We start from the raw sequence: 27,432 nt of genomic DNA on the forward strand, positions 1-27,432 counted from the left end.
ATGTATATTGAAAAGTCATACAACTTTTCAATACACTTTCTGTGTGAAGATCTCTGATTGTTTTATTCCACTAGGTGACAATCTGTGGTGGTCATGGGATGGACACATAGGTGCATGAATCTGTACTATAATGAGTCCTTTGTGTGTACATCACATGACCAGGACTGATTTCTTTCCGCTGGATGAATGAAAACAAGCAGAGATTTTGTAAAGGAATAATAATTTTCATAAAATTTTAAATGACAATTATTTGTGAATACCGTAATACCCCTGAATGGTGGTGTAAACAAAATGAATCTCAATATGTAGTTTAGTAGGATGCAGCAGAGAAGCATCATTATACCTCAGTATTCTTCCTTACATATCTACCCTAATTCTCTCAAAGACATTGAAGAATAAAGCATAAGCATGCACACTGCATAATTAATAATATTTTCATGGATATAGTGTTGCTGATGCAAAATCCTGGAGGGTTTCTGCATTGGCTGCTGACAATGCTTTCTTTCCAGTAAGAATGTGCCCAGGCTTCTTATAATAAAAGGCTTGTTAAACCTGAGGTATCTGTATTGAAGATCCTGCAAAGTTAAGTCTTCGGTTTATTGCACCACCAATGAAACAGTTTGGTGACTCCTGTGTGCTGCCATACGAGGCCTTCCGACCTACACTGTAAAAGAGAAATATTCAGGCCTCTAGGTGACAATAACCTTGTAACACATCCAGTATGTCCATTGGGGCATGACACAGACTGGCGTATCACATGCTAGTCTTAAGTAAAATCCAGTTTGCCAGATTTAAGAGGTGCTCCTTAAAGGGGAACACTGGTGGAAAACACATTTTTAAAATCAACTGGTGTCAAAAATCTGACACTTCTGTCCAGGTCAGGAACTGTCCAGAACAGGAACAAATCCCCATACCAAACCTCTTCAGACATGGACAGAGATGTCAGCAAAGAGCACTGTGGTCAGACAGAAAAGAACTATACAACTTCCTCTAGAGCATATAGTAGCTGATAAGTACTGGAAGGATTTAAGATTTTTACACAAGTAATTTACAAATCTGAAAAAAGAAGGTACTCAGTCCTCAGCAAACTAACCCAAAATTAGATAATATGATGGATGGATGGTTAAAAAATTTGGAAAAAATACAAGTTTCCAAATCTAAATATAATTTATTATATGCATAAAATCAATACAGCAAATGTATGAATAATATATATAAATCAGCCGCAGGGCCCTACGGTTGTGTATATTATAAATAAATATATATATATATATATATATATATATATATATATATATATATATATATATATACCTGGAGAGAAAAATAAGTATATAATAATGTAGACAAATTGTATAAACAGATAATATGACTAGGACCGGTCCGGCAAAATCAAAAAAAAAAAAAAAAAATAAGATAAAAATTGTAGAACAAGTCCTATTATCACAAAATAACAGTTCCCAATTGTTTCATGAAATTGTTGACAATCCTGTAGATGAATAAACTGTAACAAAAAAGACCCAGTGGAAGAATGGTAAGAATAGTAAGAATAAATCTTGTAAGAACAAATCTTGTATAGTGAATGGCAACAAGCCAAGTTCCATATGAGGAGCACCAGAAATAGGGTTAACACATCAAGTTATCAGATAAGGAGCCTGGCAGTCCGGCGTTTGTCGGTAAGCGATTCCTGAAAATGTAAGTCACAGGCAATAGCAGTGGTCAATAGCAATAGGATGCTATTGACCACTGAGGAAGGGGTTTTGAGCGGCTTATGTTCAGCTATACACCCTGAAGTGCGTTTGGTATCTCTAGACCTATTCAGACAGATGCATATGCGGTTTTAACCCTGGAGAGACATTTATTTCATTTTATGTAATTTTACTTTTATTATTATTTTTATTTTATTTTTTTATTCACATTATTTTAAACTATGGAAAACCTTGTTAACACACTGGACATAATCTCACATCACTGGATTCAGATCCAAATCCAAGTTGCCAGAATATTGGATATTCCGGACTATCAGGATCTGCTGCCCTGGACTGGTTAAATCCCAGTAATTCCTTTACCTGTGTGAAGACAGCAGGGTGTCGACACCATCTCAACTCAAAGCCACTCTACGGAGCCTGTGCAAGTAAAAAGAATCCATCTGATCAGCCGACTGAAATTTGTGTCACGTGACCGCCCACAATCCACGTCACACGCCGGGAGCTCGCGGTAACGAGTGATCACACTTGCAGATGCTTTTGCCGCTTCCAGCTGGAGCAAGAAGATAAAATCCCCAGGACCCTTGGGACTTGCGTGGAGTGGGTGAGTGGCATTTAGTGCCTGTGACTTTCATTTTCAGGAATCGCTTACCGGCAAACGCCAACAGCCGGACTGCCAGGCTCCTTATGTGATAACTTGATGTGTTAACCCTATTTCTGGTGCTCCTCATATGGAACTTGGCTTGTTGCCATTCACTATACAAGATTTATTCTTACAAGATTTATTCTTACTAGTTTTACCATTCTTACCATTCTTCCACTGGGACTTATTTGTTACAGTTTATTCATCTACAGGATTGGCAACAATTTCATGAAAAAATTGGGAACTGTTACTTTGTGATAATATGACTTGTTCTACAATTTTTATCTGCAGGTTTTGTGCCATATTCTTTTTTTTATTTATTTATTTTTTGTTTATTTTGTTATATACCATATTTATTTAAAACTTAAATTCAAGGCAAAAAGTCTGCCTGTGTTATACACCGATAAATCTTTTTGTCACTGATTTAAAGTGGCCGCAGCAGCGGCTGCTTGTTAAGGATTAGCAGCCTGGCCGCGGCCACTTTAAATCAGTGACCAGCGCGCGGCTCCCGCTTAGTTGTTTTTTTCCCCTCCCTTCCCCCCTGCTTTTTATTGTATTGTTTTTTTTTATCTTCCTTACCTAGCCGCGCTCGGCAGGCCAGGTCCGGTGTTGGCTGTGGTCAGTGAAGCAGGCTGAGTGACGTCCTCTGTGGGCTGCTGAAGTTAAACAAGCAGCTGGCGCTGCGGTCACACTGACCAGCAGCGGCTGCAGCGAATGATGAGTGACGCCCCTGATGCTGTGCAGCCGGCAGAGGATGTCACTCATCCTGCTTCACTGACTGCAGCCCGCAAGACCCGACACCGGACCTGGCCTGCCGAGCGCGGCTAGGTAAGGAAGATGAGAAAAAAATATTTATCAAAAACAAGGGGGGAAAGGGGATGCTGAGAGGGGGGCATGATGAGAAGGGGGCATGATGAGAGGGGGGCATGGTGAGAGGGGGGCATGGTGAGAGGGGGCATGATGAGAGGGGGGCATGATGAGACAGGGGTGGGGGAATGTTAAGACAGTGGGGGAATGATGAGAGGGTAAGGGGGGGATGGGTGTAAATGTGGGACAGGGGATGATAAAAGGGGAGGAATGATGTGGCACTGGATTATATGTAATTTTTTACTTAAATTTCCCTATTAAAATGGGGGGGGGGGGGTGTTATACGCCAGTGCGTGTTATACGCCGATAAATACGGTACTTATTTTTCTCTCCAGGTATATATATATATATATATATATTTATATATATATATATATATTTAAAATATGCACAGCCGTAGGGCCCTGCGGCTGATTTATATATATATATATATATATATATATATATATATATATATATATATATATATTATTCATACATTTGCTGTATTGATTTTATGCATATAATAAATTATATTTAGATTTGGAAACTTGTATTTTTTACAAATTTTAGAACCATCCATCCATCATATTACCTAATTTTGGGTTAGTTTGCTGAGTACCTTCTTTTTTCTAATTTTATTTTTCTTGTTCTCTTGGGTGAGAGAATTTTTCAGTTAACCTCGCAATCTGTTTGCTGTGAGTTGCGCATACCACTTTTTCTTCTAATTTTCAAATCTGTTTAACTTTCTGGCACCAGTTGATTAGAAAAACAATTTCTACTGGAGTACCCCTTTAAGAAATCTGGCTCTTTAATTTTCACACACTGTTCCACACAAAAAATCTACATGCTACCCCAAAGCACTCAAGTCCTTCATGCTGTGAGATCTCGCATACGTAGTGCTACCAGGCTACACACTGTGAATGGAATGACTCTTCAGCAGTGCTGGAGCTTTCACTGCATGCGCAAGATCTTCCAGCACATGATTGGTTTGGGACAGGGTAATGAATGTTTATGAAGTGGATGTTATGTAGGAACAAGCGGACCTGACATACTATTAGGTTAACTTTTTTTTTCTGTCTAAAATTGTTGCAAAAAAAGTTGCAGACTTTTGCTTTTGATATTTGAAAGTGAACCACCATTTGCAGTGCTTTAGACAAGTTTATGCAGTGGGCACTGATTCATTATGTGCGACTTTTCTCAGAAAGTCGCAAAAAAGTTGCAGCGCCCATCTTTTAGACATAAACCTACACTCAGTTACTTCAGCCCTGTAAAGCAGTCTAAACGGGTACCATTGGCGTAGGTGCTGGTAAATTCATCAAGTAGCGAGAGATTTTTGATGAATTTGGCGCAGGAAGGTAACATCAAAGGCAACTTTTCTGCTCTAAAATAGTACACATACTAGACAACAATTGATGAATTCCCCTCAAGATTACTGGCTTAAATAAAGAGATAAAAATGTACACAGGGGGCGCTCCCCGATGAGTTGTATCATCTGGTGTGTACCCTTCACCACACCAAGGTGATATACCGACTTTTTTTGGAAGCTGCACCAACGTTGGCAGCTACAGTACTTGCGTAAGTAACGGTAAATGCGATTGTTGGCTGCTGCTCTCTTGCCGGTATCGGACACCAGTAGTGGTGACCGATGGAGACAGATGAAAGACAAAATGGGGCAAAGAAACCAGTTTAGCAGAGGCGCTGCACAATTGTAGCCATGAACAGAAGACTCGAGGAGCGCAGGACAAAATAACTTTTATTGATAGAACTCGGGACAACGCGTTTCGGCATACCCTAATGCCTTCCTCAGGTCCACTTATAGTTCTAAAAAAAAGACACATACATATCTAGACACATATGTATACACATACACAGATATGGTAAATTAGGTAATGGGGGCATAAAAGATGGATATCCCTTGGATGCCGGGGAGTAGGTGGTAATTACAATGTGGTACATACAATGTGGTTGGTTCAAGGGGTATGGGTAAAATGTATATATATACACATATATACATATACATGTAAATATCCACACATACATAAATAAATAAAAAGCATATAAAAAATTTTTTCGTGAATATATAAATTGGTAAAAGAAACATTGTTTGCGTTGGCATAGTGCCAAATTTTCTTGTATAGTGTAATAAACAGAGGGGGAAAATTGTATTTTATGTTGTGAAAATTGTATTGCTGGTGAAAGAGTCAAAGCCAATGTTTCGTTGCATGATAAGTAGTGGATGAAGGTATGAAGATGTTACGCCGAGCGCTCTGGGTCCCTGCTCCTCCCCGAAGCGCTCGCGGCGTTTCTCTCCCTGCAGCGCCCCGGTCAGACCCGCTGACCGGGAGCGCTGCACCGACATTGCCGGCGGGGATGCGATTCGCATAGCGGGACGCGCCCGCTCGCGAATCGCATCCCAAGTCACTCACCTGTCCCGGTCCCCGGCTGTCATGCTCTGTCGCGCGCGCCAGCTCTCTGAGATTTAAAGGGCCAGTGCACCAATGATTGGTGCCTGGCCCAATCAGCCTAATTAGTTTCCACCTGCTCCCTGGCTATATTACCTCACTTCCCCTGCACTTCCTTGCCGGATCTTGTTGCCTTAGTGCCTAGAGAAAGCTACTACTGTGTTTACCATTACTGTGTTCCTGACCTCCTGCTATTACCATTGACTACGAACCTTGCCGTCTGCCCCGACCTTCTGCTACGTCTGACCTTGCTCTTGTCTACTCCCTTGTACCGCGCTTATCTCAGCAGTCAGAGAGGTTGAGCCGTTGCCAGTGGATACGACCTGGTTGCTACCGCCACTGTAAGACCATCCCGCTTTGCGGCGGGCTCTGGTGAAAACCAGTAGCAACTTAGAACCGGTCCACCGACACAGTCCACGCCAATCCCTCTCTGGCACAGAGGATCCACCTCCAGCCTGCCCAATCGTGACAGTAGACAAGATATGTATGTGAAACAAAAAGAAAAAGAAGAAAAAAAGGTAAGGTGGAAAAAATTAAAATAATAAATAGAAAATAGAAAAAAATACAATATGAAGTTTTATGCATAAAAATATTTTTATGATATTTTATATTAAAGTTCTATACATTCGTTCAGTCCGTCTGGTTGGAGACAGTTCAATTTGAATATCCAGAATGCTTCTCTCCTGTTCAAGGTTGCTATTCTGTTGTGGGTCTCCGGCACAATGTGTTCTATTGGTAGTATGTGAATCTGTGAAAAGTCTTGTTGTGTGTTTCGGCCAGATGGTGGGAGACGCTGTGTTTCAAATATCCCTTGGAGCAATTATGACGATGACCATTCAGACATTTACGCAGTGGTTGGGTGGTTCTTCTAATGTACTGAAGCCCGCAACTGCATTCGATAAGGTAAATTACGTGTGTGGAGCTGCAGTCGAGATGAGTTTTGATGGTATAGGTTGTGGAGGTAGTCTTTGCGGTAAAGGTGTTTATGTTATGGCCGATACTGTTACAGCACAGACATCCCCTTTGGCCGCACTTAAATGAACCCAAGGTTAATGGGGTTAATGTAGATTTTTTTTTCTTTGGCTTTTTCCTTAGGCGGCTGGGGGCCAGTATGTTTATTAATGTTTTGGCCCTTCTAAATGTAAATCCTGTTTTTCTTGGGAATAACTTTTTTCAAAATCAGATCTCGCATGAGAAAATGTTTTTTATATGATGGAGGGACTGATTGTAGGTTGTGATAAAGTTGGTAGTGAATTCTGAGGTGGCTGTTGGAGTCTTTCTGGATGAGTATGGGGTTTCTATGATTGTAGTCTGGTTGTTGAGCAGTAGAAAAGATTCCTGACTGGTTGTGAGGTTTTGGAAATATGCATCTTTTATGAGAGATACCGGGTAGTTTTTTTGGTGAAATCATTTCTGGAGAGTCCTGTATTGTGTTTTATAGTCATTGATGTTAGTATAGTTTTTTCTAATTCTGCGGTATTGGCTAAATGGTATGTTTTTTTGCCAATTATTGTAATGTGCACTTTTAAAATCGAGGAAACTGTTAGTGTCTACGTCTTTAAAGTGGGTGCATGTTTTGATTCTGTTTTCTTGGTGGCTTACTTGTAGATCAAGGAATACGATGGATTCTGAAATGATGTTAGGTGAAAATTCTAAATATTGTTTAGATGTTGAATGAATTGTTCGGCCAAAGGTTCACCTCCACTTCAGATAATAAAAAGATCATCTATGTATCTTTTGTAATAGATGATATATGGACTGAATTCAGTAGATTCGAAGATATGGGTGGTCTCGAACCCCCCATAAAGAGATTTGCATAACTGGGGGCCACAAAGGTCCCCATGGCTGTACCCTGTTTCTGGTGAAAGATGGAATCTTGGAGAGAGAACACACAGTGTGTTAAAATTAAATGGAGTCCATTTATTATGAAGTTGATCTGTGGGCCTTCAAATTTTATGGTTTGGTGCAGAAATTGTGCAGTGGTATTTAGGCCGAGTTCGTGTCTAATATTTGAATTGAGTGACGCAATGTCCAGAGTGAGAAAGAGGTGTCCTGGTTGCCAATGGATTTCCATGAGATCCTTAATTAGACTCGCAGAATCTTTTAGGTATGAAGGCAGGGTTATTATGATGTCTTGTAGGAACAGATCCAGGTAGTGGGACAGTTGGCTGGTCAAAGATCCAATGCCTGAGATAACAGGTCTACCTGGTGGTAAATACTGTGTCTTAAATACAAGGTCTACCGTTTTTACTACATAGCTTGTATACTATCTACATGTTTATTACACTATACAAAAAAAGTGACACTATGCAGACGCAAACAATGTTGCTTTTACCTATTTATATATTCACAAAAAATTAGTTTTATATGCTTTTTCTTTATTTATGTATGTGTGGATATTTACATGAATATGTGTGTGTATATATGTGTATATTTATACATTTTACCCATACCCCTTGAACCAACCACATTGTATGTACCACATTGTAATTACCACCTACTCCCCAGCATGCAAGGGATATCCACCTTTTATGCCCCCATTACCTAATATCCCATATGTGAGTATGTGTATACATATATAGATATGTATGTGTCTTTTTTTAGAACTATAAGTGGACCTGAGGAAGGCATTAGGGAATGCCGAAACGCTTTGTCCTGAATTCTATCAATAAAAGTTATTTTGTCCTGTGCTGCTCGAGTCATCTCTTCATGGCTACAATTGTGCAGCGCCTCTGCTAAACCGGTTTCTTTACCCCATTTCGTCTTTCATCCCTCAAGATTACTATTATTGAAGACTTGAAAATGCCAATGCATACAAAGCAAAAGAATGCATAATGCACAATGCAAAAAAAGCATATTCCACAATTGATGCTAAACACGCGTCAAGGGCTGGGTCCTAGTTGGTGATCCTAAACAGAAGAAGGCTATGGGGAATTTTTCCAGTTGCAGCGCAAAATTTATTATGTTGCACATATCACTTCATAAGTTCTCACAAATGACAGAAACCCCATGGATTGAGTTTAAAAGGGTGAAAAAACTCACATACATTCCTCCGTCAGCCAGTCACTGGAGTACATTTGCGCAAATATAATTTTTACACACGTGCTGTGAGGTGTAAGGGGCAAATGGTGTTGCTCAGGCGTAGATAGTATGAACCCCTTCGTGTTCTTGACACCAGGGCATGATTTAACATTAATTAACTGAAAGTAGCACCGCTAATCCTAGGTTAGACAGGGGCAAATAATAGTCCAAGGCCAGGCTAAGGTTAACAGTAGCTTTTACTGAGGTTGACAGATGGTATAGTCTATACAGTTCAGCCAGGATCCCAGAGAGGTGATCAGTAACACAGGGGGCCTTGCAGCTTGCTGGGACTTGCAGTGACTTGACAGACTATAGGTGCAGGCCACGCTGACCACAATTAACTTGACTTGACTGAAGATGAAAAAGACTACTTGACTTACTGACTTGTGGCTGCAATTTAGGTTGAGGCCTCCAGATGTGCTGGACACTGACACTGAGACGTCTGGACTGGACTAAATCCCAGCAGGAAAGAATAACAAGAGAGGGATTGGAGCTCCTCCCTACATTATAAAGGGGGGCTTTGTAAGTAGCCCATAGGCTACCTGCGGGTCACATGGCCACCTGGGGCTCTCTGGGTAACAAACATATGACTTAAAACATGTGACAAACATTATCATGTGACTAACAATCATGTGACCATGTGTCAAAGGTCCTTTACACTAAATATACAACCTATTCACATTATGGGAGAACACTGCAGGAGAGCCCTGAGGACATACAGGGACTCAACCTGACAGGACTGTAAGAACATATCCCGTACTGGGACACCACAAAATATTCAGCGTATCTGCTAACCAAGTCCTCTGGAAGTGCACAACAAGAAAAATGACAAAGCCAGCACAGACAACATTAAAAATAGCGCAGCATTAGATTTTTAATTCAGCGCATCTGCTAACCAAGAAAAAACAAGAAAAATTACAAAGCCACTAAAGACATTAAAAATAGCGCAGGGATCTGAGGTTTTGTTATGCGTTGTATAATGTGAAATTATAAAATGTAATTTTGTAAACTAAAAAAAAATTTAAAAAAATAGCGCAGAATTAGATTTTAAATTCAGCACAAGTCAATGCGAAAAATAAACAAAAACACTGCGCGCACAATTTTGCAGGTGCTCGCCAATTGATCATTTCCCCTTATAACCTATATTACAAGTACTTTTTAGGGTCTAAGTAGTTGCATGTGATGGCCTATAGGGGCTAATCTGTGCAGCATCAAAAGAATGCAATAATAGGGAACTACTGGAAAGGGGCACAAGCTTTTTTTGAATTGTACAGGTATTCCTCACAGTGTGTAGTCCAGTATCACACTGCAGTGTATGTCTGTGTCATTGTGCACATTACATGAATATGATTTACAGGTTGGTTCTTGCACTGCAGGTTGATCTGTGGCAGCCCAGCAGCTTTGGAAACATCCTAAATAACACAATCACTGACGTTCACACATCCAATACCAGCTCGGAGGCTCTGCTAACTTACCTGAGAAGAGCCAACGTGGAGCACAGGTAAGAATTTAGATTTTAACATTTTTGAGAACTGTTCTGACTAAAACTAGGGCAGTGGTCTCCAAACTGGGGACCTCTGAATGTTGCAAAACTACAACTCCTGGCATGCCCGGACAGCCAACGGCTGTCCGGGCATGCTGGGAGTTTAGTTTTGCATCATTCCGTAGTCCACAGTTCGGAGACCACTGAACTAGGGCATTGCAATTACCACTTGTTATCATTTCTTAAAAATAGAAAGCAATATAGAAGTCATCTACTCAGATTCCAAGTGCATACAGTACATATAAAGGGGTTATCCAGGAAAAAACTTATATATCTCAACTGGCTCCAGAAAGTTAAACAGATTTGTAAACTACTTCTATTAAAAAATCTTAACCCTTTCAGTACGTATGAGCTGCTGAAGTTGAGTTGTTCTTTTCTGTCTAAGTGCTCTCTGATGACACCTGTCTCAGAAACTATCCAGAGTAGAAGCAAATTCCCATTGCAAACCTCTTCTACTCTGTGCAGTTCCCGAGACAAGCAGAGATGTCAGCAGAGAGCACTGTTGCCAGACAGATAAGAACAACTCCACTTCAGCAACTGATAATTATTGGAAGGATTAAGATTTTTTAATAGAAGTAATTTACAAATCTGTTTAACTTTCTAGAGCCAGGTGATCTAAAAAAAAAATAAAAAAATATAAAAAAAGGTTTTCCCTGGAATACCCCTTTAATTGCTTTATATAAACGGCAAAAGCAACAGTACCCCATGATAGCCTTCTATTAGGCCGGGTGAATACCCGTGCCATACCTGCAACACTCAAAACTTGATTCACACTGTGTATTCCAACTTATGAATTTAACAAGACTTTGAAAACCTATATATGCGCATTACACTGGACATTCAAATTGGCACAAAACTAGGTCTGTGTATGTATCATATCATAATTTTATGCAACTATATTTTACCATATTTGATTTTGCCACATTTTATTATATAGTGTATGTACTATGAGGGGTATATATGAAGGCTTTTACACAGTTTTTATTTGTTACTGCATTTTGTTTCTATTTTCTTTATATGTTACTTTTTGCAACAAATAGTTGTGCCAAATGGTTTAGACCATTATTAGAGATGAGCGAATTTTAAAAAAATTTGATTCGGCCGATTCGCCAAGATTCGTTTTGATACTAATTTATTTACGGCAAATCTATATTAAAAATGGCTATTTTTGGACTACAAAGAGCCTCAATAGGGGGTGTAGAACACTTTGATGTGTTCTAACATGCATATGGAGTGTGCTGGGGTAGTGAAATAATACTGTTATTCAGTATAACATGCAGATTACCGGCATCGCTTTTAGAATCACGGCCGTAGAGCGGAACAATGTCAGAGCCTGGAGGTGGCATAAGTATGAGGAGACCATATAGTGGCTGAATGACACAGCGTGGAGGTGTTGGCAGCATGAGGAGACTATATAGTGGCTGAATGACACAGCGTAGAGGTGTTGGCAGCATGAGGAGACTATATAGTGGCTGAATGACATAGCGTGGAGGTGTTGGCAGCATGAGGAGACCATATAGTGGCTGAATGACAAAGTGTGGAGGTGTTGGCAGCATGAGGAAACCATATAGTGGCTGAATGACACAGCATAGCGCTAGCAGCAGCTGCAGTCTGGAGTAGACACTAGGGATTCCCAATCTCTAAGATTAAAAGATGAATTGTGAAATTTAAATTGAAGATTTATGGTAGCTAGTGCTACCATAAAAAAAATTTAGGCCCAGACCCAAGCCCAGCAGCATCAGTAAACCATATATTGGCTGAATGACACAGCCTGGAGGTAGCTGAAGCATGAGGAGACCATATAGTGTCTGAATGGCACAGCCTGGAGTTGGCAGCAGGATGAGTAGACACCAGGGCTTCACAATCCCTAAGATTAAAAGACAAATTTTGAAATTTAAATTGAAGATTTAGGGTAGCTGGTGCTACCATAAAAAAAAGTTTAGGCCCAGACCCAGCAGCATCAGTAAATCATATATTGGCTGAATGACACAGCCTGGAGTTGGCTGAAGCATGAGGAGACCATATAGTGTCTGAATGGCTCAGCCTGGAGTTGGCAGAAGCACAAGGAGACCATTGAAATTTATGATTTTTAAATTTAAAGGGGTATTCCAGGCCAAAACTTTTTTATATATATCAACTGGCTCCGGAAAGTTAAACAGATTTGTAAATTACTTCTATTAAAAAATCTTAATCCTTCCAATAGTTCTTAGCTTCTGAAGTTGAGTTGTTGTTTTCTGTCTAACTGCTCTCTGATGACTCACGTCCCGGGAGCTGTGCAGTTCCTATAGGGATATTCTCCCATCATGCACAGCTCCCGGGACATGACATCATCATTGAGCAGTTAGACAGAAAACTTCAGAAACTAATAACTATTCGAAGGATTAAGATTTTTTAATAGACGTAATTTACAAATCTGTTTAACTTTCCGGAGCCAGTAGATACATATAAAAAAAAGGTTTTGCCTGGAATACCCCTTTAAATTTAAGATTTTGAAATAGAAATTAAAGGGGTATTCCGTGATTTTTTTTTAATTTGACTATGCTACAGGGGCTGTAAAGTTAGTGTTGTTCATAATATAGCTGTGTGACGGTTTTCTCACAATTCTTCTGTCATTTTCCCCCCAATATGTTTTTTTTTTAATCAGATATTTTTATTAAGGTTTCAAATTATAACACATTTAAACAGCAACATACAGTGCCCAACAACTTCCCATCCCCCCCCCACACACACACAGAACAAATCCGTCTCAACCCACCCCCACATAAACTCCTCAGCCCTTAATAGCATGAAAGTGCAATCCTGCTCCCTCAGTCCCACCATAAAAATACAGGCGAAAAGTGAAGCTCACACTCCTACACCCATGCAAAAGCACACCATCAGCCAGTTCCCACCAGGTCACACAAACTCCAGCCTCCACACATAGCACGAGGGCAAGCACATCCACAGGTCACCACCTCCACAGCTCACAAGCCATCCCCACAGCACATAACTACATGCCAATGGCATACCTCCCCTTAAGTGACCCTCACAGGGGGATCAAACCTCCGTACCCAGGGACCCCAGATACTATCAAATTTTTTCTCCGCTTTGCGTTTGACATAGATTCCTTTTTCCAACCGAACCACATGTGTTATCCGCATGATGAGATCAGCCACCTCCGGAGGAGAGGATCTGATCCAAAATTGCGCTATCAGCTTCCTGGCCTGATAAAAAATTCTCAGAATCCCTATCTCCACCATTGAAGGCTCCTGACTACATCCTATCAGCCCAAGCAGACATTTCTTGGGGTCCCTAGATACAGTTATTCCATAGACCTATCTAATGAGCTGTAGCACCCCAGTCCAATATGTAGTCAAACAAGGACACGACCACATCATATGTACAAGGTGTGCCTCCACCTCGCCACACCTCGGGCAGGTAGAGTCAGACCGCACCCCAATTCTGTGGAGGAAAAGGGGAGTCTTGTACACTCGGTGTATAAAAAATAGTTGAGACAGACGGTAAGCTTCAGACACCGACAAAAAGGGGGTAAGCGCCAGCACAATACTCCACTCCTCGTCAGTCAGAATCCCAAGGTCTCTCTCCCATTTGGATCTAACTGTTAAAGGGAAGCCCGCATGATAAAAGGAAAGTAACTCCCCATATAGCCCGGAAATTACCCCAGCCGATTCTCGCTTCCGTACAACTGATTCCAACACCCCATTAGAATGTACAGCTAACTGTCCCCTCCGATTCTGAGACTCATAGGCATGACGGAGCTGTAAATACCGGTAAAAGGAGGAGCGTGGTAGGGCAAACTCCACCCGCAAGTCTTCAAAGGGCCGAACTACCCCCTGATCAGCTAATTGACCCAGTTCACAGAGTCCCCTCTCTCAGCATCAACAAAAGAATTAAAAACAGGTAAGCCAGGGTTGTGCCACAGTGGGGTGCAGGCAAGATAACCAGGTATGCCCAACAATTTTTTCGCGTGACCCCAAAGCTTTCATAACAAGCGAGTCGTGGGGGAGGAGTCCGGAGGTCTGGTAAGAGCCCCAATCTCCAAGATATGTAGAGGTATTCTGCCCCCGTGCTTAAGCATAAATAGCCGACCCGTAGGACCTAATGTAGATAGTGCAGCCCACCCTCTCACTTGATGCAGTTGTGATGCAATATAGTATAACCATGGATTCGGTAGAGCAAGTCCTCCCGCTAATTTACCCCTCTGTAACGTTTCTAGCCTAATCCTGGCAGTCTCGCCCCCCCCAAACCAACTGTCTGAAAAGTCATTGAATCCTTTGAAAGTGAGCCATCGCAATCCAAACCGGAGAATTCTGCAGGATATACAATAACTGAGGCATAAGGACCATTTTAGCTAAATTAGTACGACCTACTACCGAAATTGGGAGCTTACACCACACCGACACTTTTTGAGAACTCCTGTCTAGAAGGGGGAGGAGATTGCAAGGAACAAAGTCATGTAGGTAGGGAGTAACGTTAACCCCTAGGTACTTAAAACCAGAGACCACTTGTATTTTGGAAATAGCAAGTTGAGGGATATCTGGCAAAGGATCAAGAGGCATCAAGACCGACTTATCCCAATTAATGAGGAGCCCCGAGAAGGATCCAAATTCCGCAATAAGAGATATAACTGGGGCCAGTGAGCTTGCTGTGTCTCCCATAAACAATAACATATCATCTGCATATAGGGCCACTCGTTCCTCTATAGTCCCATACCTAAACCCTGAGACATCTGGTGACCTCCGTAAAAGACAGGCCAGGGGTTCTATGGCTATAGCAAAAAGTAGAGGCGACAAGGGGCAGCCCTGCCGGGTACCCCTCTGTAGAGCAAATGAGGGTGACATCTTACCATTTACCCTGAGACGGGCTACCGGACTATGGTAGAGAAGTTTAACATAGGAGAGGAACCTATCCCCAAATCCCATGGCCCTCATTACCCCCCACAAATAATTCCATTCGACACTATCAAACGCTTTGGCAGCATCCAATGAAAATACTGAGCGTGCCCCCGTACCCTAAAACCGCTGACTCGACTACCCGCAACAGATGTGGCAGTAATACACCAGAAAATTTTTTATACACCTCACTCGGGAGGCCATCAGGGCCGGGGGCCTTCTCGTTATTAGCGTCTTTTAAGGCTTGTTCCAGTTCCTCCAGAGAGATGGGCGAGTCCAGCTCGCCCCTCTGCTCCAGAGTAAGGGAAGGCAATCTAGCCCCACGTACATACGCCTCCAATGCCTCCTCAGTGCAGGATGCTCTAGATGAATAAGCATCCCTATAGAAATCCAGCATTACCTTCATAATGCCCTCCTCATCAGTGAATTCATGACCTTGTTCATCCCGTAGGCAATTAATAAATGACATCCCCTGCTGTGCCCTGGCAATGGAGGCCAACAATTTACCAGTACTTTCACCACTTTCAAAATAACGTTGCTTAACAAAGAAACGCTTATGTTCAGCCGCCTCCTCCAGGTACGTTTTATAGTCACTCTGGGCCCTCAACCAGGCAGTCTCAGTCCCCGGGGAGGGGGCCGAAACATACACATTCTCAGCACCAACCACCGCCTTTCTCAACTTCTCGCCCTTTTCCCTAGTGAGAGATTTATGAGTACTAATGTCCCGTATGAACAGTCCATGTAGATAAGCCTTTAGGGAGTCCCACACCGTAGAGACCGAAGCCGAACCCACGTTCAGGGCAAGAAAGTCCCGGATTTCAGCAGAAATAATCTCCACAGTAGTCAACACCTGTAGCCAGAACGGGTTCAGTCTCCACAATGGGCGCCTCCCTCCAACACTGTCAGTAAAGTCTAGTGTATGCCTAAAGGGGGAATGATCCGAGAGCCCTCTAGCCAGATATTCTATATGTCTAACCATCCCAGCCATGTCCCCGTCACCTATCGCCAAGTCAATTCTAGAAAGGGTTCCATGCGTAGTAGAGTGACAAGAGTAGCTCAGAAGGATTGCGACAGCGCCACAAGTCAAATAGGTCAACCTCAGTCAGTAATGTAGCAAGTCCAGTCAGCCTAGAGGGGTGGGGGGTGGGCTGCAGTCCCCAGAACCTATCCACCGAAGCATCGAGGACCTGGTTGAAGTCACACAGATAAGGATGGGGGCCACAGGGAAACCCGAAATTACAGAGAAAATCCGATGCATGACTCTACTACTATAAGGGGGAGGGATGTACACACCCACAATGATCACGATACGGCGAGACACCTCCGCCAGCAGACAAACATATCTACCCTCCGGGTCAATGCTAGAGGAGAGGACATTAAATGGGATAGATTTATGAATCAATAAACTGACCCCTCTAGCATGAGAAGAGAATGTAGAATGGAACGAGTGACCCACCCAGGCCCTATGAAGAACCTCAGTGGTGTCCCCCGTCAAATGAGTCTCAGTGAGACATAAGACAGCCGGCTGAAAGTGTCTCACCCATTAAAAACAGCATATCTTTTGGAAACATCTCCGAACCCCCTAACATTCCATCCTATAAAAATAAAGACCGCCATCATGCAACCAGTAACAAGTAACGACCCCAAGAACAAGAAACATACTCAAGGAGTACATGTGCACACTTAAAGGGAGCAGTCTCGTAGAGCAGCCAGCAGCGGAGGGAGAGACGGAAAACCAGACAAACAAACAAATAACATCAAACCAACACCCAAAACTCACACACCAACACATCTTCTCTATGCGCGGTGGCTCACGGCCTCTAGGAGTGCAAACATACCCACAACGGCCACTTCCACACTTCAGATAGAACCAGAAAGCATACCAGGATACTTGGACCAGGTCGAGGGCATATTGCATCCAGTCAGCCAGCCAGCCAAGCATTAACATGCAGCCAGAGCACTCCTGCAATTAGTCATACGTTAACATATCTCATTTGAACTTATGGCAAAACATCCCAACCCAACAGACCCCCCCCCCCACCCCCACCCCCACAAGATGGACATAAGCATTACCAGACAGTATGAAGTATAGAGCCACCAAACAAATCCCCCCCCCAAACCCCACCTCCCCAACTTCAGCATCCACCCCCCCGTAGAGAGTGTCAGTTCAAGGATGAAAAACCAACAACATCAGCATTTCACATAAGTGCCATGTTAGCCAGTTCAAGATATGATCAATCCGGGGCGGGTGCTGGTGAGCCCCTCCGGGCTCTCTGGCGCAGCTCGACTTCATGCGTGTCTAGCCACCGGACCGCGGCATCCACTCCGTCGAAGAAATGGGTGGTTCCTAAGGCAACCACCCTCAGCCTGGCAGGGTATAGCATAGAATATTGAATATCCAGGGAGCGCAGTCTCTTTTTAACAGCCATAAAGGAGGCGCGTTTCTTCTGCACCTCCGCCGAGAAATCCGGAAAGAAGGATATACCATGGTTGTCCACGGTGACCGGCTGTTGCTCTCTAGCCAGTTTAAGCACCAGGTCCCTGTCACGATAATGAAGGAGTTTCACCAGCATAGATCTCGGCGGACCACCAGGAGGAAGCGGTCGCATGGGAACTTGATGGGCTCTCTCCACAGCAAAGAGAGGGGTCAGATTGGCAGCTCCAAACACCTCCTTGAGCCAATTTTCCATGTACTCCGTTGGAGAACGACCCTCACACTTCTCAGGCAGTCCTATTATCCTCACATTGTTTCGACGCAGACGATTTTCCAGATCATCTGCTTTAGCTTTGAGCATGGCTATGTCCTGACTGTCACGATGCCGGCTGGCAGGAGGTGGATCCTCTGTGCCAGAGAGGGATTGGCGTGGACCGTGCTAGTGGACCGGTTCTAAGTCACTACAGGTTTTCACCAGAGCCCGCCGCAAAGCGGGATGGTCTTGCTGCGGCGGTAGTGACCAGGTCGTATCCACTAGCAATGGCTCAACCTCTCTGGCTGCTGAAGATAGGCGCGGTACAAGGGAGTAGACAGAAGCAAGGTCGGACGTAGCAGAAGGTCGGGGCAGGCAGCAAGGTTCGTAGTCAGGGTGGATAGCAGAAGTTCTGGTACACAGGCTTTGGACACACAAAACGCTTTCACTAGGCACAAGGGCAACAAGATCCGGCCAGGGAGTGCATGGGAGGAGGTCAGATATAGTCAGGGACCAGGTGGAAGCCAATTAAGCTAATTGGGCCAGGCACCAATCATTGGTGCACTGGCCCTTTAAGTCTCAGGGAGCTGGCGCGCGCGCGCCCTAGAGAGCGGAGCCGCGCGCGCCAGCACATGACAGCAGGGGACGGGAACGGGTAAGTGACCTGGGATGCGATTCGCGAGCGGGCGCGTCCCGCTGTGCGAATCGCATCCCCGACGGCCATGACAGTGCAGCGCTCCCGGTCAGCGGGACCGACCGGGGCGCTGCGGAGAGAGAGACGCCGTACGCGCTCCGGGGAGGAGCGGGGACCCGGAGCGCTAGGCGTAACACTGACTATGTCTAGTAGAGTCCCGGACCAAAGGAACCACGGTGTCCTACACATCACTAACTCGACCCTCCACTGCAGAGGTGCGCTCCGCCACCTTTAGCAAATCATGACGCATTAAGGAGATAACAGACTGCACAGTGCCCACCTGAGCAGTCAGTTGGGAGAGGGTAGAGTTGCACCTCTGTATTTCCGCAAATACTGTAGCCATAGTAGGTTCAGCTGCAGGCGCAGCAGGGGCAGCAGCCACCAGCCCAAACAAATCAGGAGGGGTACCAGGCAGCGATACATGTGATTCCGCCACAGAAGCCTGCAGAAAAGTGTCATAGTCCTCCAGAGGGTCCATGGGGGTCCCTATATCCACCATAGGAAGAGGGGCCTCTTTGTGAGCAGGTGAATCAGGGGGTTGTCGCCTCAGTGCAAATTTCTCCAGCTTAGCCGCCACTTCCTGCTGTAACCTCATCTTAGTCCCAGACGAAGAGGACCCACCGGCCCCCTGCTGTGAGGGGCCCGCTCCCTCCTTATTTCTCCGACCCATAACAAAGTCCAGGCAATGTAATAGTAAAAGCACACAATATGGTAGAACAGGCGTTACTGAGGTCTCTCCAATCGGATAGTCTACCAACTCAGCAGCAGCTCAATAAACAGGCAATGCCACCAGCAGGGGGGTGGGGGAGTACACAGGAAACAGGGAGAACAGTCCAGCAACACAACTATGGCAGAGGGGGCAAGGGGGGGGGTTCCCCCAAATCACAGTGACAGTCCAGTGAGGTGGCTCCAGCAGTCCCTCCAATAGATCAACGGGCCTCTGCAGGTCCAACAGCACAAGAGTCCTGGGAGACTCTCCACGCGTACTCCCGGGGCGGCAGTCAGTCCCGCTCCCCCCCAGTACAGAGCTGTACTCACGATATTCGCAGGGACTCCGGCAAGAGCCCCCGCAGCTCCGACAGAGGTGCAGCTGCTCCTCCTCTCAACTCCGCGCCACTCTCTCCACCGGAGACTGCAGAACAGACAGGGCCGGCCGCCTCCGCTCCCTCACACAGGCCGTCGTTCCCCGCCAGCCACAGACCAGACCGGAAGCCAAGACGGGTCCCACAGGATGAAGGCCGGGCAGCGTGGCAGGCCAGATCACCGACTTCACCAGCTTCCCCCGCCGGGATCGGACACCAGGAGCCACCCTAGCAAGGCGTTGCAGCAGGTAAGGACAACCCCAGTCTTCTTCAGGAGCACCTCAGAGGGGGGAAGCAGGAAGGAGAGGTCACGGAGAGTCCCAGGCTCTGCGGCCTAGCACACCACAGGCCTCGAGGCGCACCTCAAACTCCACCGATGGTCACAATGGGGGCACCAGAGGAGACCCCGGGGTGGTGGGGCTCCCGCCAGGAGGGACTGGAGCCTTAAAACAGCAGGATGGCAGAGATATTGTAAGGATGGAGCTCAGGATGGCAGGAGCTCAGTGCTCACACGTCCGCTCAGTCGGCCATGCAGACCACGCCCCCTCCCAATATGTATTTTTAACAGCATACAAAATTACTGCTGTCTCAGATTTTTCCCAGTTTGCAATGCGGCCGAGACCTGACTCACTAGTGAGCTGATGACAGTGAGCCTGTCTGCTTCAATGGGTGGAGCGATCGCTTGGTGGGAGAGAACCTTGGGGGGAACACTTCAGGAACTACTTCACAACCAGATTGAACAAGTGTGCGTAGCTCAGCCTTCCCAGTCGCAGCGCACGGAAGATGTTCTTCCCGTTGTCAGTCACCATGGTTCCCATTTCCAGTTTTCATGGAGTAAGCCATGCTCCGATTTCTTTACAGATGACTTTTAGCAAGTCCTCCCCTGTTTGACTCTTTTTGCCAAGGCAAACCATGTGAAGAACAGTGTGACACCGCCGTGCCCTGCACACATGGTATGCTGAAGGGCCACTGACACTTGTCTGGGCAAGCGGAGTCGCATACTGTCACAGGACCAATGGGCTGATAGCGTGGAAGAGGAAGCGGCTTGACCTGTTCAAGATGGGGTTGTGGCTGTGCAGGAACCACATTCACCCAGTGAGCCGTAAAGGACATGTATTGTCCCTGACCGTAGTTACTGCTCCAGACATCGGCACTGCCATGCACTTTGGTACACACTGACAGGCTCAAGCACCTCAGAGGGGGGAAGCAGGAAGGAGAGGTCACGGAGAGTCCCAGGCTCTGCGGCCTAGCACACCACAGGCCTCGAGGCGCACCTCAAACTCCACCGATGGTCACAATGGGGGCACCAGAGGAGACCCCGGGGTGGTGGGGCTCCCGCCAGGAGGGACTGGAGCCTTAAAACAGCAGGATGGCAGAGATATTGTAAGGATGGAGCTCAGGATGGCAGGAGCTCAGTGCTCACACGTCCGCTCAGTCGGCCATGCAGACCACGCCCCCTCCCAATATGTATTTTTAACAGCATACAAAATTACTGCTGTCTCAGATTTTTCCCAGTTTGCAATGCGGCCGAGACCTGACTCACTAGTGAGCTGATGACAGTGAGCCTGTCTGCTTCAATGGGTGGAGCGATCGCTTGGTGGGAGAGAGATAAATCTGCAACTAATGCAACAGCTGTAGGCACCCTGATTGAAAACCACAGGTCTTTTGAAGGGATGCAGCTCATTTATGTTTCAATGGGTGGGGTGGCTGATGTGAGTGAGGGAGGAAAATGGAATTGTGGGATCTGTAGTCAAAAAAAGAAAAGTCAAACAGGGAATACCAGTTCACAAAAAGCTAGCCACAATGTTATGGTAATCTTATAACATAGCCATTTAGCCCCAACACAAGTGCAGATCCTTCCTAAGCATGTCCATTACTGCCTGCCAGTTACATAATAAAATCACCTTATGGTGGATAACCCCCTTAAGGCCAAGACCCAGCAGCATCAGTAAACCATATATTGGCTGAATGACACAGCCTGGAGGTGGATGAAGCATGAAAAGAGACCATATAGTGGTTGAATGAGACAGGAGCAGCATCAGGAGTCCTGAAAGTGACCCGGTGACAGAGTGGTGCGGTGAGTAGCAATAACAGTACCCGGTGACGAAGGTGGGTGAAAAAAGGTTTAATGCGAAGGAATGTTTGTAAGTGGGGAGCAGCCCCTTAAAGTGTACCTGTCATCAACAAAAACGTTTTATATAATGTAGATAATACCATTATATGTATCTTTGTAATATACATTGGTTAAAAAATAACTATATTTTTGTCCCTGCAGCTATTGCCTGTGTGTCTCTATGAGGAGTCCAAATACAGGAATTGAGGGTGGACAAGCGGGGCTCTGTGCAATGAGGCTTTGTGACATACTATGGGCGCACACATGAGAATGATTGACAAGCTAGGAGCCTGCACAGAGCCCTGCTTGTCCTGCCCTCACTTCCTGTATTTGGACTCCTCATAGAGACACACATGCAATTGCTGCAGAAACAGCATTTTTTCACCCAAAAATATACACATTTTTTAACCAATGTATATTTAAAATATACATATAATGTTATTATCTACATTATATAAAAAGTTTTTGTTGATGACAGGTACACTTTAAATCTGTTTGGCACTATTCATATTCGTGAAGTGTTTGTGTGGCACCATAGTCAATCTACTCTCATGCATCAGGCATTGGTGGTTGGAAATCCTGGCTGATCGATGCCTGATTCATCTTCACAAAGGTCAGTCTCTCCACATTTTTCGTGCACAGTCGAGTTCTCCTTGGGGTGACTATGGCCCCTGCCTCACTAAACACCTACTCTGATGGCACACTACTGGCAGGGCAGAACAGCTTTTCCAGGGCAAACTCTGCTAGTTGTGGCGAAATCAAGTTTGGCTGCCCAAAAGTTGAGCGGATCTTCAAGGTGTGTTGGCATTGGCATGTCAAGGTATGCCACCACCTGTTGGTTCAGGTCTACATGCTGCTGATGAGTTGCTTCATTATGCGGGTGAAGAAAGGTACTCATCAGCGACTGTAGACTCAGGCTACTGCTGATGGAGCTGGTACTGCTCCTGCCACCCCACCCCTCCCCAGCAGCCATGGCAGTGGAAGGTGAGCGCAGGGGGCACCCCGATTCAGACCTGCGAGAGGATGGATGATGGCACCGATAGGCATCGGCCAACTGACTACATAGGATGCCTCTGTAGTAGGTCATTTTGTCCTCCCTCGCAGTGGGTGTAAAAAAAGGCCCCTATTTTGTGGTGGTAACAAGGTTCCAATAAGGTGTAGATCCAGAAGTCATCCCGCCGCCATATGGTGACAATTTGGCTGTCACTACGCAAGCAAGTGAGCATGCATCGTGCCATTTGTGCAAGTGACCCGGAGGGACTCCCTGCCTCCATCTCCACTGCATACTGCCACAGTGTGTCTGGGTCCTCTCTATCGCCTTCCTCATAACCCTCTGGCTGCTCCTGCTCCTCCTCTCCTGTCAGATTACTAGAAAAACCGCCCATTTAACAAAACCTAAACTGTGCTCCACTGTGCCCTTCCCCCTCCTCCTCCCCCAGTTCAGCCCCCAAAGGGGCTCATGTGGCCATGAGATGTAGGCGCCACCTCTCCAGTGCCCTGACCAGCCATCATTTCCAACACATGTTGTAAGAAATGAAGCAGTGGAATGACGTCGTTCATCCCGTAATCCTTGCGACTTACTAATAATGCGGCTTTTTCAGAGGGCCTGAGCAAACGGTAGGTGTCACATGTAAGCTGTCATTGGTTCACATTGAAGTTACACAGGGTTGTACCCCTATCCACTTGGATCATCAAGAAATCGGTCATGGCTTTTCTCTGTTCGTACAGTCAGTCCAACATATGGAGGGAGAATTCCAACTTGTGGCAATGTCACAAATCAGACTATGTTGGGGGATACCGTTCTGACTCTGCAGCTCAAGGAGGGTGTGCCTTGCGGTGTACGAGTGGCTGAAGTGCATGCAAAGTTTCTTTCCCATTGTTAGTTTTCTTGCAAATGGGGGGAACACTTCAGGAACTACTTCACAACCAGATTGAACAAGTGTGCGTAGCTCAGCCTTCCCAGTCGCAGCGCACGGAAGATGTTCTTCCCGTTGTCAGTCACCATGGTTCCCATTTCCAGTTTTCATGGAGTAAGCCATGCTCCGATTTCTTTACAGATGACTTTTAGCAAGTCCTCCCCTGTTTGACTCTTTTTGCCAAGGCAAACCATGTGAAGAACAGTGTGACACCGCCGTGCCCTGCACACATGGTATGCTGAAGGGCCACTGACACTTGTCTGGGCAAGCGGAGTCGCATACTGTCACAGGACCAATGGGCTGATAGCGTGGAAGAGGAAGCGGCTTGACCTGTTCAAGATGGGGTTGTGGCTGTGCAGGAACCACATTCACCCAGTGAGCCGTAAAGGACATGTATTGTCCCTGACCGTAGTTACTGCTCCAGACATCGGCACTGCCATGCACTTTGGTACACACTGACAGGCTCAAGGACTGGACCACCTTCTCTTCCACAAAATTGTGAAGGGCTGGTACTGCCTTCTTTGCAAAGAAATGACGGCTTGGCGCTCTCCACCTTAGGTCGGCACAAGCCATCAATTATTTGAAAGGGGCAGAGTCCAACACTTGTAAAGGGAGGGACTGCAGCACCAGCAACTTAGACAGGAGCACATTCAGCTTCTGCGCCGTTGGATGAGTGGGCGCATACTGTTGTCTCTTGGACAGGGGTTCGCCGATGGATTGTTGGCAGAATGGCTGACTAAAAGTAGGAGCAGCAGGAGCATCTGGAGTGACAGAAGGAGGGTGTGACACACAGCTCCCTTTGGCTGAGGTGGTGGAGCCTTGGCTGGCTGAAACAGGGAGCGGCGTGCCACTGGGTGACCACTACATCGGAGCCACGGTTCTCCCAGGCCGCTTTATGGTGGCGAAGGATATGTTGACGCAGGGTCATGGTGCCAACATTGGGACCCTGGCCACGCTTCACCTTCTGCTGACATATCTTGCATGTGGCTATGTGAACCTCCTCCAGATGCTTGATGAAAAACTGCCACATGGCCAAGTAGCTTATTTTCCCACCAACAGTCTGCACTAATTGACTGACTGCTACTACCGCTGTCTCCAGGAACCCCTGTTCCATTACCTCACTACCTGGACTTTCACAGTATGTAGGCTCTTGACAGATTAAAAGGTACAAAATAGTACACTTAGATGTACGTATGCGGTATGCACTTGCGAGGGCAGAAGAATCCGCTACAGTATGCCTAAAAACTCTGTATTTTTGTAAAACACCAGCCGGTGATTACTTTTGTCTGTCCTTTCACAGTATGTATGCCCTTGACAGATTAACAGGTACAAAATAGTACACTACTTAGATGTACGCATGCACTATGCACTGATGAGGGCAGAAAAATGCGCAACAGTAACCTTAAAAAAACGTATTTTTGTAGAACACCTGCAGTACACAACAGTGCGGCAGCCAAAAAAACTGTGTACTAAACACAAAATTGCACTCTGTCAAATACTATTAGGAATGGACTGCTGGGTATTATACCATCTACAGACTCGTATAACCAGCAGATGATTTTTTGTGGAACCAAGACACTGAATTGCGCTCAAAAATTATTCCTGCCTCCTCTGCTAAGGTTTATGAAGTTGAGGCAGCTTGTTGAAATGTATGAGGCAACACATAGCTATCGGTCCCTCTCTGTAATACTATGCCGAAGAAAGTGACTGGGAGGTTAATGCTTGCAGCTGCAGTAAAAATCCTTTTCAGTGAAAAAAACAATGATCTCCGTCCACGAGAACGCTGATATGACTGGGAGGATGTTAAACACTGCTGGAATGAGCTTTTCTCTGCTGTAACACACACACACAGGCTCTGCATCCTATGATCCTTCTGCAGTGTATTGTAATGAAGTGAGGAGCCGGAATTATGGTTGCCGATTATATAGGGCTGTGACATCACAGGGGTGACTAGCTGCTGATAGGCTGCATCCTGCATGTGATTCAGGGTCATCCCACCTACTTCCCTTCCCACCTGTCCTTACGGCCTTCCCAGCGTTCCTTTCCCCATGTACTGACATGTGGATCGACCATTTTAGATGCCTTGGAGCCTGCACCGCTGTAAATGGAGTTTAATGAAGCGATTTGCGCAATAGAATTGCGGCGATATTCACATTCATTGCAAATCAAATCTTTCCTGAAATGAATTTGTGTTCGTCAGCTTCGATTCGCTCATCTCCAAACATTATCACTAAATTGACGGTGTTAGTCGTGATTTCAGTTGAAATCATGCATTGGTTTGGAACTTGTTAATTGTGACTTTTCAATTTGGTGCAAATACCTTCATTAAGGCACAAATCCACACCAAAAATAAAATGACAGAGAAAATAACTACAACAACAGAATGTAGAACATTTAAACAGTGCCCAACCAGAAAGTGGAACAATAAAATAAGCAAACTGATTGGTTGCTAGGTGAAAATGCAACACTTTTGAATATCCCCATTTATGCACAAATTAAAAAACAGCAAAAAAGGCCCTGGTTGTGTGAGCTTTACCTCTGTAAACCAGCCAAAGTCCCAACTTCAGAAAGTTCTGCCTGGAATTCTGGGGCAGGAGTCTGCGGATGTTTTAGGGCTGCATTTGTGCCAAAATTACAAACTTGCGTGCGACAATTGATAATTTTGATGCAACTACGCTCCATTTGACGCAAAAATATACATAAAATCACACGTTGCAACACCTTTATTGATGCATACCCCCCCCCTCCCCACACACACACTATATCTGTAGCAAGGGCCCTGCTCAGATAATAGACAGTCATATTTTTTTCTAAATAAAGCATAATTCATTTTGTACAACCAGCTACATCTCCAGTCTTACTTAAATTCCCAGTTCACCCTATACCTTGAGGTCTGAATCCTAATATTGTTTATATCCTTAGATTTTTAGCACCATGGGTATAGTGCAACTCAGTAGCTAGGTATAAGGCATACCATCAATTATAATGTGTAGCCGCCCGAACTCTTAGTTTTTCATCATTATTCTCAATGAATTGCTGGCCACAGGGATGTCCCGCCTTGGCCGGTCATACACTGAGTGGTAGTATGATGCAACAGGTCCAGGCACTAGAAGAAGGCCGGGCTCGAGCATGTTACATCACACTGCTGCTCAGACCATGACTGACTGAGGCGGGACTTCCCTGCGGTCGGTGATTTCATGAGCACAGTGTGACATATCAGGCCCCAAAACCAGGAAGAAGACAGGTCCCAGAGGATGGGAGACAGATCTCAGCGGCACTGGGGGAGAAGTGGAAGGTAAGTTAAAGTTTATTATTTTGACGGTAGAAGTTCGGGCATATAGGATAAATTAAAAAAAATTGGCTTGAGTACCCTTTAAAGGCTAGGTTTATATTGTATCAAATCTTTCCTTGGAAGTATAAATCAGAGGCATACGTATGACAAAAGGCATACAACTGGATACTTTCCACTCTCCCAGAAGAGAAGGACCTTGGGAAACTTTAATGATGTCAATGTCTAAATATGATAAAGTGTCCATAGATGGACAGTTACATCATAGAGTCTCCCCAAGCCTAGTACTACTCCTCCCTGTCCTTCTCCCGAGCTGCCTGCAGATCAGTGGTTCTGCTACCAGTCTCACATTGACCTGACAAGACCAAAACCTAAGGCCAAAAGGACACCTGACAATGAAAGCCCAGAGATACATTTCGTATCTATGTGGAAGCTTTCCCAATGTACAGCAAAACATATGACACAAACACAGTGT

General features: G+C 45.2%; 1 protein-coding gene across 1 annotated transcript in view; it reads left to right on the forward strand.

Moving 5' to 3' along the window:
* The window catches only part of CPA6 (carboxypeptidase A6), a 242,752-nt gene that overhangs the window by 190,862 nt on the left and 24,458 nt on the right, over positions 1 to 27,432 (forward strand). Inside the window, exon 3 of the mRNA XM_056522125.1 lies at positions 10,118 to 10,242. Within this exon, the coding sequence (XP_056378100.1) occupies positions 10,118 to 10,242 (125 nt within the window). The remainder of the gene's footprint in view (positions 1 to 10,117; positions 10,243 to 27,432) is intronic.

The sequence above is a fragment of the Hyla sarda genome, chromosome 5 (assembly GCF_029499605.1).
Source record: "Hyla sarda isolate aHylSar1 chromosome 5, aHylSar1.hap1, whole genome shotgun sequence".
In the NCBI taxonomy this organism is placed as follows: Eukaryota; Metazoa; Chordata; class Amphibia; order Anura; family Hylidae; genus Hyla; species Hyla sarda.